This window comes from Phyllobates terribilis, unplaced genomic scaffold, assembly GCF_046119375.1.
Source record: "Phyllobates terribilis strain yellow unplaced genomic scaffold, ASM4611937v1 Scaffold_5__5_contigs__length_657084704, whole genome shotgun sequence".
Lineage (NCBI taxonomy): Eukaryota > Metazoa > Chordata > Amphibia > Anura > Dendrobatidae > Phyllobates > Phyllobates terribilis.
The window spans coordinates 87,010,917-87,022,849 of NW_027362765.1; the positions used below are offsets into that span (position 1 = coordinate 87,010,917).

At 48.8% G+C, this 11,933-nt stretch overlaps 1 protein-coding gene across 1 annotated transcript; it reads left to right on the plus strand.

Moving 5' to 3' along the window:
- Nucleotides 1-7,971: 7,971 nt before the first annotated feature.
- TK1 (thymidine kinase 1) lies at nt 7,972-11,692 on the plus strand. The gene is made up of 7 exons (XM_073680988.1): nt 7,972-8,139; nt 8,395-8,426; nt 8,502-8,615; nt 9,951-10,044; nt 10,126-10,215; nt 10,671-10,790; nt 10,882-11,692. The coding sequence occupies exons 1-7, from the start codon at nt 8,074-8,076 to the stop codon at nt 11,053-11,055; spliced, it is 690 nt and encodes a 229-aa protein (XP_073537089.1). The 5' UTR covers nt 7,972-8,073; the 3' UTR covers nt 11,056-11,692.
- The last annotated feature ends 241 nt before the right edge of the window (nt 11,693-11,933 follow it).

Consider the following 11,933-nt stretch of genomic DNA (forward strand, 5'->3'; position numbering starts at 1 on the left):
GAAATGTCGGTTTATGATAACAAAGGTCTATGATAACAAAGTTTTGACATATATACGTATGAATTTTCTGCCGTGGAGGGGCTTCTTATATTACTATACAAATAAACTATTCCTCTTGTATCCCAACTGGAGTGCCGAAGTTTTTCTCTTCTTATATATTGGAATTTTTTTATTCAGAGCACCCTAATCCCTTTGGATAACAGTGAGCGACCCCTCATTAGATATTGTAGTCAGGGTAAGCCAGGATTTCTTCACCAGTCAGGATTTCCTTCATTACTGCAAAGGATTCAGCCTGTTCCTTACCCCACTGGTATGGGGGATTTTTACCTCTCTTGGACTGTCCCACCAGGAGATCTTGTAAAGGTGCTGCCTTTTTGGTGTAATCCTTTATGAACCTCCGGTAGTACCCGACCAGTCCCAGAAACTGACGTACTTCCTTGATGTTTCTCGGTTCAGGCCACTTCTGGATGGCAGTGACCTTCTCCGGGTCTGGTGCTACTCCCTCCGAGCTGACTAAGTGTCCCAGGTACTGAACCTTCTGCTTGAGCAGGTGGCACTTAGAAGGTTTTAGTTTCATCCCATACCGGGACAATGCTTCAAATACCTCCGCCAGGTGCTTCAGATGGTCCTCATACGTCCTAGAGTACACGATAACGTCATCCAGGTACAGCAGCACTGTCTCTAAGTTCCGGTGTCCTAAGCAACACTCCATCAGCCTCTGGAACGTCCCGGGGGCGTTGCAGAGCCCAAACGGCATACTGTTGAACTCGCATAATCCCATCGGGGTGGTGAAGGCTGTCTTCTCCTGGTCTTCCTCAGCAACAGAGACTTGCCAGTACCCGCTAGTGAGATCCAATGTAGAGAAGTAATTGGCAGATTTTAGTGCAGCCAGGGATTCCTCTATACGGGGCAAAGGGTATGCATCTTTATGTGTTATTCGATTAATTTGTCTATAATCCACACACATCCTCTTTTTGACCAGGACCAGGGGAGCTGCCCAGGGGCTACAGCTATCCCTTACTACCCCTGCCTTTTTCATGTCATGCAACATTTCCTTGGCTTTTTGGTAATGTGCTGGTGGTACGGGTCTGTAACGCTCCTTAATGGGTGGATGGTTACCGGTGGGTATGTGGTGTTGTACCCCTTTAACCCTTCCAAAATCAAGTGGGTGTTTACTAAACACTTGTTCATATTTCTGAACCACTCTGTAAACACCGTGTTTCTTATGGACAGGAGTGGCGTCAGTTCCAACATGGAGCTGTTGACACCAATCCTCCAGCTGAGCTTCGGAGTCATTGTCCTCCACTGTGTCTGGTGGGGTCAAGGATTCCACTGTGTGTATGGCATCATCATTCACAGTATACAATCTGGCAACAGTGGCATATCTTGGCAATTTAACTTCCTCCTCCCCACAATTTAGGAGACATGCAGGTACCCTTCCATTGCATACATCAACTACCCCTCTAGCAGTTAGGAGTATAGGTCTGTGCTCTGAGCTAATGGGCTCCACTACCGTCTGGTAATTCTGTCCCTTGAGACCTATTGCTGCCCTACACCAAATCAGCATCTCACTCATTGGGGGAATCACAATGGGTATCGGGTCTGTCACCCGTACATTAACAATCTCACCACCTGTTAGTTTTACCTGTTGCTGGTACAGGAGGGCTCGAATTTCTTTCTGGAGCACCTTCCTCTGCCCTGGTTTGGCAGTGTCAGCCATCTGTTGGAGTAAGAACAACACTTCTCCCAAACAGTTACCAACTACATTTGTACCAAGTATCATATACAAGTCTGTATCACCAGGGTTAAAATCCACTACAATCAGCCCTTGGTCCTTTAGTTCCGCTCTCCCCACCTTCACTGTCACGTCCTTAACCCCTACTAGGTTAAGAGGAAGGCCATTGGATGCATACACAGAGAGATTTGGGGCTGGCGGATGGAGTTCATCTAGGGACCAGTACCTTTTATAGAGGATGTCAGGTATGATGGTTACCTGTGACCCGGTGTCCAGTAGTGCAGGTGTTGCTATTCCATCCAGCACGATGGACAGGAAAGGCCTTCCTCCTACAAACCGGTGGTACCAGCTTGATGGGCCTGGTTGGTCTACTCCTGGGTGTCGGCTCTCGGCCCCAGGGTTTGCCCGTTTAAAGGACAGTTCCGCGCGGTGTGGCCTGCCTTGTGGCAACGGTAGCAGATGAATTCTCCCGGAGGGCGACGTTGGTCGTTGGTCCTCCCACGGGGTGGCGTTGTCCTCCTACAGGGTGGAATTGTCCTCCTTCTTCTCCTCATCCAGGGGACATCCTCAGGACTGTCGGCGAGTAGGATCCTTCCCTCCGACTCGGGCTCTGCCTGTAGCTGCAGGGCGCTCAGGACAGTGGTCAGGGTTTTACTTACCTGACGCACTTCAGAGCGCAGGCTGTCCAGCTCGCTAGGGGGCACTGTTTGCATTTTTGTTTCAGCCGTTAATGAAGGAGCAGTGGGTGCTGCAGGCACTGGGGTGGCCCCACCCTGGTAACGCTGGATAGCAGTATCTGATGGTTCCAGGGGCTGCAGACCCTTAATAGCCATGTCCTTCAGGGTGTCAAAGGTGGCATTTGGATGATCTAAGGCCCACCACCGTACGGTTCTGCTTTTCTCCTGGGACCTCAACCCCCGGATGAACTGTTCTGTCAGCATTTTGTCCTCACCATGTATGCTGGCTGGACTAACCGGTTTCAGGGCCCGCAGGGCTTCCTGTAAGTACCAGGCATAGTCCCGGATACTGTCCTCAGGTTTCTGGGTACAGTGGTATAACCTCATCCGGAGGTCTGTCTCAGTGCGGTTTTCAAAGACAGTTTGCAGTCTCTTAAAGATAATGGATACTGATTCCTGGTCTGCGGCTGGCCAGGTTTCAACTTCCCGCTCTGCGGCACCAGTCAATTGTCCCAGCACAACAGCGGCTCTCTGCTTACCAGTCATTGAGTACATATCCAGTACACCGCATATTTTCCTTTTGAATCCAGACAGGGTGTCTGGTTTGCCGTCATACTGGGGAAGCCATTTCGCTCCTGGGATATACGGCACGGCCATAGGTACAGTTAGGTCCATATATATTTGGACAGAGACAACATTTTTCTAATTTTGGTTCTAGACATTACCACAATGAATTTTAAACAAAACAATTCAGATGCAGTTGAAGTTCAGACTTTCAGCTTTCATTTGAGGGTATCCACATTAAAATTGGATGAAGGGTTTAGGACTTTCAGCTCCTTAACATGTGCCACCCTGTTTTTAAAGGGACAAAAGTAATTGGACAATTGACTCCAAGGCTATTTCATGGACAGGTGTGGGCAATCCCTTCATTATGTCATTCTCAATTAAGCAGATAAAAGGCCTGGAGTTGATTTGAGGTGTGGTGCTTGCATTTGGAAGGTTTTGCTGTGAAGTAAACATGCGGTCAAAGGAGCTCTCCATGCAGGTGAAACAAGCCATCCTTAAGCTGCAAAAACAGGAAAAACCCATCCGAGAAATTGCTACAATATTAGAAGTGGAAAAATCTACAGTTTGGTACATCCTGAGAAAGAAAGAAAGCACTGGTGAACTCATCAATGCAAAAAGACCTGGGCGCAAACGGAAGACAACAGTGGTGGATGATCGCAGAATAATCCCCATGGTGAAGAGAAACCCCTTCACAACAGCCAACCAAGTGAACAACACTCTCCAGGAGGTAGGCGTATCAATATCCAAATCTACCATAAAGAGAAGACTGCATGAAAGTAAATACAGAGGGTTCACTGCACGGTGCAAGTCACTCATAAGCATCAAGAATAAAAAGCCTAGACTGGACACTGCTAAAAAAAACATCTAAAAAAGCCAGCACAGTTCTGGAAGAACATTCTTTGGACAGATGATACCAAGATCAACCTCTACCAGAATGATGGAAAGAGAAAAGTATGGCGAAGGCGTGGTACAGCTCATGATCCAAAGCATACCACATCATCTGTAAAACATGGCGGAGGCAGTGTAATGGCTTGGGCATGCATGGCTGCCAGTGGCACTGGGTCACTAGTGTTTATTGATGATGTGACACAGGACAGAAGCAGCCGAATGAATTCTGATGTATTCAGAGCCATACTGTGTGCTCAGATCCAGCCAAATGCAGCCAAACTGATTGGTCGTCGTTTCATACTACAGATGGACAATGACCCAAAACATAAAGCCAAAGCAAAGAAGTGGAATATTCTTGAATGGCCAAGTCAGTCACCTGATCTCAACCCAATTGAGCATGCATTTCACTTGTTTAAGACTAAACTTCAGACAGAAAGGCCCACAAACAAACTGCAACTGAAAACCACCGCAGTGAAGGCCTGGCAGAGCATCAAAAAGGAGGAAACACAGCGTCTGGTGATGTCCATGAGTTCAAGACTTCAAGCAGTCATTGCCAACAAAGGGTTTTCAACCAAGTACTAGAAATTAACATTTTATTTACAATTATTTAATCTGTCCAATTACTTTTGGTCCCTTTAAAAACAGGGTGGCACATGTTAAGGAGCTGAAACTCCTAAACCCTTCATCCAATTTTAATGTGAATACCCTCAAATGAAAGCTGAAAGTCTGAACTTCAACTGCATCTGAATTGTTTTGTTTAAAATTCATTGTGGTAATGTCTAGAACCAAAATTAGAAAAATGTCTCTGTCCAAATATATATGGACCTAACTGTATCAATGGAGTCAAGACCCCTGCTGGTGGGGAGGCCGCTCCGGCTTGAGCAGCGCCGGGCGCGAGTTGAACATCGAGAGCGTTATCCGGTGCTCCGGCGTCTTGCTGGTCGTCGGCCATGGTTGCGGCCCCCCTAGTAAACAGTAGCCTACCTTCTTTTTCTTTTTCGGGTAGGCCGCAGCTCCACAGACGACGGTCTCTTTCCAGGACCTGACGCTTCCTGGTGCTGCATCAGAGTACGAGGCGGGGCTTGAGCTTCGCGCCCTACCACGGTCACGCCTCCCTGGTTCCCGCGGTTACGCCCCTCTTCTTCCCGCGCGGCGACGTGGTAATGGCGGCGATGTTCACCACAGTTCAAACACAGTTCAAATACGGCACACAGTACCCGGTGGCAACGGGCACGAATTCCTGTTCGTGACGCCAGGAAAGAGAGATGTGTCACCCAGGGGGAATATAGGGAACTCGGTACCCGGGCCTTTTACCTTGTTTAGGAGGTCACGGCAGTCGGCTCTCTTTAAAAAGGGTTTTTTTAGTGTACAGTTTGTCTCGTGACGTCACCTGTGGTTTCCGGTAATGGTTACCGGCGCTGCTGCAGACCTCCGGGGGGGTGATGCTATGGGAGCTGGGATGTTTCTGCTCCCCACAGGCGGAGCGGGCCCCCGGGGCAGTGTAGGTGCAAATGGTGGTGATGCTGGGGCTTGCAGTGCAGGAGAGATGGCGCAGCAGGAGTAACTGACAGAGACAGGGGATTCACTTCAGTACCTTTACTGGTGCGGATGTCAGGTACGGTCCAGGGTACTCGGTAGGATGGGTGCACTTCAGGACTTCTCCCCAGTGAGCGGGTATAAGGCCTCCTGGTTCGTGTCTCCCTCTCTCTAAGCTCCTGGCCAGCCTGCAACTGGGCCTAGCTTCTGTGTCGTGCTGTTCCTTCACCTGTCGCTTGGTAGTAGGACCTTTTCCTGGCAACCACTATCCCTGGACGCTGGGGCCTTTGTGGTTCCTAGCCCTGTCAAGGGTTTAGCTTCAGGTCGACCAGGGACTTGTAGTCCTCCTGGTATGCCGGTGATCCCTACTGGGTATAAAGGACCCTGTAGGCGCGGACCTGGTGTCCGGTTTGTGTCTTGGGGTGAGCCTATGATGCTTCTCTGCCCCCTCAACTCCTCTCGCCTCTCCTCCTTGCCTCCGGCCACACTCGGGGCCCTCAATACAGCAGCAGACGTGCTGCATCTTCACTGCTCTCAGTGGCATCACACTCTCTGAACAACTAACTACTGCCTGTCTCCACCCTCCATATATATATCCCTATCAGGGCTCCCTCTGGTGGTATGAGCTGGAAGGGTGGAGGTGTTTGTTTGTAGTGAGGGCCTCTTGTGGAGAAGTCCATCCATGCACCCTTTTGGGTCCTGTGGTACCTGTGAACAGCAGGGTGCCACACATAAGCAAAGCATAACATATAATAAGCTGCACGCATGGACCACGGTCAGCAAAGACCTATGGTTCAAATTTACAGAAACTGTACACAGGGGCACCCTCTGTACAGTACTGTATATAGGGGCACCGTCGGTCTGGTATTGTATAAAGGGGCACCCTCTGTACAGTACTATATATAGGGGCACCATCTGGCCGGTACTGTATAAAGGGTCACCCTCTGTTCGGTACTGTATATAGGGACACCGTCTGTCCGGTACTGTATAAATGGGCACCCTCTGTCCGGTACTGTATATAGAGGTACCGTCTGTCGGGTACTGTATAATGGGGCACCCTCTGACCAGTACTGTATATAGGGACACGGTCTGTCCGGTACTGTATAAAGGGGCACCCTCTGATCAGTACTATATATAGGGGCACCGTCTGTCCGGTACTGTATAAAGGGGCACCCTCTGTCCGGTATTGTATATAGGGGCACCGTCTGTCGGGTACTGTATAAAGGGGCACCCTCCGTCCATTTCTGTTATAGGAGCACTCTCTGACCGGTATTGTTTATAGACACCCTAACCGAGACTGTGTATAGGAGTACACTCTGGACAGTACTGTATATAAAGGCACCCTTTGACCTGTACTGTATACAGGGACACTCTCTAATCGTTATACTTTATAAGGGCACTCTCTAATCGTTATTCTTTATAGGGACACTCTCTAATCGTTATACTTTATAAGGGCACTCTCTAATCGTTATTCTTTATAGGGACACTCTCTAATCGTTATTCTTTATAGGGACACTCTCTAATCGTTATTGTTTATAGGGATACTTTGGCTTATACTGTATATAGGGGCACCCTTTGACCAGTATTGTGTATACGGATACCCTCTGATCTGTACTTTTCATAGGGGCAACCTATGACCGATACTGTTTATAGGTGCACCAGATAAACGGTACTGTTTATAGGGGCACCCTCTGTTTAGTACTGTTTATAAGGACAACCTAGGACATCTTCTGACTTAATTTTTCTGGGGGTGTCCTCTGCTTAGTACTGTTCCTAGGGGCACCCGGCTAAGCTGTACTGTTTATATGAGCACCCTACCTTCGAAAATGTTTCTAGGGGCACTCTTCATCCGGTACTGTGCTCCTAGGGGCACTCTGACCGGTACTGTAATTAGGGACATCTGACTGATAATGTTTATAGGGTTACCCTTTGCCCGTTACTGTTCATAGGGGTATCCATTTCACCGGTACTGTATTTAGGGGTAACCTCTGGCCAGTACTGTATTTAGGGGTACCCTCTGACAAGTACTGTCTATACAGGTACCCTCTGTCTATTACTGTTCATAGGGATACTCTCCGACAAATACAGTATTTAGTGGCAACCTCTATCCAGTACATAGGGGAACCCTCTGACTGATACTGTTTATGGGGTACCCTATAACCAGCACCATGTATAGGGGCACACTGTGATCTATACTGTTTCTAGGGGGGCACTATCTGATTCCGCTCTTGAAAGCACCATGGCATAGTAATGTGCACACTCCCCAGTATATAGTGTGTGGTATTGATATTCCTTATACAGGGTTCAGGCCGGATGGCCCCGTGATCTCTTGTACAGGCTCTGTGGTGGGATGTGTCCTGTCCTGTGGTCACTATATATCAGTGTGTAAGGCCGGTATATATATATATATATACTGCTCTGTACACTGTACTTGGCGGTAAAAGCCATAGCACGCAGCTGTCAATCACCGTGAGCCGCTCTGGGCGGGGCTTTACGTCTCTTTCAGGTTTGGCGGTTATCTTGTCCCTGATTGGCTATCGCTCCGGGTAGGAGCAGCTGATTGGCTGCCTTTTAAACCACGGCGCGGGAACAGTAACAGTAGCAGTGTGACTGGCGCCTCCGGCTTCTCTGCGCTTCTCCTCCCGGTTCCCGCTCTCTGCACACACAGACATGAACTGCCTGAATGTGGCCGAGATCATGCCCGGCTCCCCCAGCAAGATGCGCGGCCAGATCCAGGTGAGTGTGCACGGGGCGGACGACTGATCCGTTCTCACTACCGTTTTTGCATTTTAAATGGGTTTTTATTTAATATTTTTGGGAAGTGTGTAACTATTTTTTGCAGCTGCTTTGTGTAAGTAAATGAACCCCTGTGTACATCTGTGTGTAGTGGGAATATACAGGGGTGCACAAACTTCATTGAATATTTTTTTTCCCCCCAAATCCTAAACCCGGGCGATGGGAAACGTAACGCCGTCCTCTTATTTCTTACAGGTGATATTCGGCCCCATGTTTTCCGGGAAGAGGTGAGGTTCCTCCTCCGGGGGTGGATGATGGGGTGGTGGGTGATTTTCGGGCGCTGACCCCCTCTCTGTCCTCAGTACGGAGCTGATGCGTCGGGTGCGGCGGTTCCAGATCGCGCAGTACAAGTGTATGGTCATCAAATACGCCAAGGACACGCGCTACAGCACGGAGCGGCTCGCCACGCACGACCGGTAAGGAGCCCGCGTCCATAACAAAGAATCTGTTTATGGGGGGGGGCAAATACTTTATGCCTTAATTTTTCAATTGCATTAAAACTTTCCAAAAAAAAAAAGTGTACTCAGCTTTTCTTTAGATCTATGTGTCTCCATGGTAACAGACTACAAATCCACCCTGTGTAGTCTGATCCTGCTGCCTTCTATCCAGTCTATTCTACAGCGAATAGAAGAAAGGGGTTTATGACTGTAACCATGGAGATACATAGGTTTACTATGGAGCTGCATAGATAAAACGGTGTTTTTTGGGGGGGGTTTTGTTAGCGTGTTTTACAAAGACAAATCACTTTTTTAGCTAGATTACCCTCCCATTTTGGAAAGCTGTTATCATACCCTCCCCCCCCCAGTGTCAATTGCAACTGTAGTTCTGTATGCATAGAGAGAAATGATGCCGCCACTAGGGGGAGCTCATTGCGTATGCATAGAGAAATGATGCCGCCACTAGGGGGAGCTCATTGCGTATGCATAGAGAAATTATGCCGCCACTAGGGGGAGCTCATTGCGTATGCATAGAGAGAACTGATGCCGCCACTCGGGGGGAGCTCACTGTGCATGGATAGAGAGAAATGATGCCGCCACCAGAGGGAGCTCACTGTGCATGGATAGAGAGAAATGATGCCGCCACTAGGGGGAGATCACTGCGTATGCTTAGAGAGAAATGATGCCGCCATTAGAGTGAGCTCACTGCTCATGGATACAGAAATGATGTCACCACTAGAGGGAGCTCACTGCTCATGGATAGAGAAATCATGCTGCCACCAGGGGGAGCTCACTGTGCATGGATAAAGAAAAATGATGCCACCACTAGGGGGAGGTCACTGCGTATGCATAGAGAGAAATTATTCTGCCATCAGGGGGAGCTCACTGTGCATGGATAGAGAGAAATGATGCCGCCACTAGGGGGAGATCACTGCGTATGCTTAGAGAGAAATGATGCCGCCATTAGAGTGAGCTCACTGCTCATGGATACAGAAATGATGTCACCACTAGAGGGAGCTCACTGCTCATGGATAGAGAAATCATGCTGCCACCAGGGGGAGCTCACTGTGCATGGATAAAGAAAAATGATGCCACCACTAGGGGGAGGTCACTGCGTATGCATAGAGAGAAATTATTCTGCCATCAGGGGGAGCTCCCTACGCATGATTAGAGAGAAATGGTGACGCCACTAGGGGAGCTCACTGTATGTGGACTTATACAGCTCTCATTGATCCCAATAATCTGTGTGCAGTAGCTCCCCCTGCTGGATCCCAGGAATGTGCATGATTTTTTATCTTTGCCTGTCCCCTGCAGGCACACCATGTCTGCAGTGTCCGCCTGTAACCTCTCTGATGTGACCATGGAGGCGCTCAGCTGCTCGGTGATCGGGATCGACGAGGGTCAGTTTGTAAGTGTCTCCACAACCTCTAGGACGTGGCATCTGTACGTGCGACACGGAGGAGTGACGTCATCGTTTTTACATTTGCAGTTTCCTGGTGTTGTTGAGTTCTGTGAAAACATGGCCAACAGAGGGAAGACTGTGATAGTAGCTGCGCTGGATGGCACGTTCCAGAGGAAGGTGGGTAACGAGGGGGTCTAGTTCACCAATTTTATCCAACCACCGAAATTTATAATTTCTGTGTTGTATTTGAACATATATATAATTGTATTTTATGTGACAAGCACTGATCTCACTACAGCTCTCCTCTCACAGCAAGACAGTACCGGCAGATGAGCGCTGTAGTGTTCGATCAGTGCTCTGCACAAATTCCAGGAACCGGTGAATTATTTCCAAAAATAAAAATGTCTTAGATAAAACTGAGTGTTCTCCTATCATAACTATCACATCAATAGCCAGAGTTATGGCGCCACCTACTGGGAGACAGCAGGTACTGTGATAAAACAACTCGCTGAAGGTCTAATAAAGTGAGACAGTGGCTACATCTACAGCGTGAATGGTGCTGATTTATTTGTGTGTCGTTTGAGCGCCCCCGGTGGTGTAGTCGGTGACTTCTCGTTATGTTCTTGTCTAAGGCTTTTGGTGACATCCTCAACTTGGTGCCGTTAGCGGAAAGCGTGGTGAAGCTGAACGCCGTCTGCATGGAGTGTTACCGGGAGGCATCGTACACCAAGCGCCTGGGGGCCGAGAAAGAGGTAATGTTGGGGGGGGGGGGGGGGGGGGCTATTTACACAGTGGGATCCTGGTTGCCCTATCTCACACTGCACTACCCTTTCCTTCCTGCAGGTGGAGGTGATCGGAGGAGCAGATAAGTACCACGCCGTGTGCCGGCCGTGCCATATCCGGAACCAGCCGGAGGGGAAGGAGAATCCGCACCTGCCGCTGAAAGACAAGGCGTCCGGAGTAATCGGCAGTAAAATGACGCCGCGGAAACCTCTGTCACAGCTGCAGTGCCCGTAACTAAACGCCAAGCAGGCTTGGACCAGTAGGTGGCGCCAGAGGATGGAGCTGAAGACATTAGCTGCCGCATAGCTGGGACTGGGCACAGGGTGCATTACAGGGGGGGACTTGGTCTTTATGTCACAACTTTTTATACTATTTTGGCCGGGGTTTATTAAGGGAATTTTTATGTAATGCTCCTTGTGTGTGCAGGATCGCTGCTCTGAGGTACCGCTCTAGTGAATGAGACAACGGATGTGCTCTCCAGAGTCGTTATTTTCTGTCACTGTATGTGTCTGTATAGGGTGAGGAAAGCCATGCTGAATGGGTAGGGTACATGAACATCCTCCCGGTATTTGGCGGAGCTCGGTGCGGTCAGGCTGACGGTTACCTGGTCTTAAAGGGACTAAATCACTTGCACCTACTGACCTCGGTAAAGCCGAAAATCACTGCCCCCTCCGATCCTGAATATTCTACATCTTTTATTTTTGCACTTGTCTCCCGGCAGAAGAAACTGCATTTTATACATATATATTTGGTGTAGCAAGCAGAAGGCGGCGATTGTCCGATCTGGCTCGAGCTTCTTGTGTAGTCTCCGCTTTATGCTTTTTAAATCTTGTATTTATTTATTTTGTATTTAATAAAATCTGTAAATTAATCATTTTCCTCGTCAGTCATTTTCTATATTTGGAGTTCTTTAAGGTTTGGCGTTGGAGGCCCTTAAAGGGGTTGTCTGGCTTTGGGTACAAGTCTGTGTCCACTCTTGAAACTTGTGAATCCTCGCAGTGTGCACGCTGTCAGGCTTCTGTGATTTGCATACTTCCGGTCACATTCCGACTAGACATTTCCGGCCTCGTTCAATGCAAGTGAATTCAGTGAAGCTGTGCATGTCTAGTCGG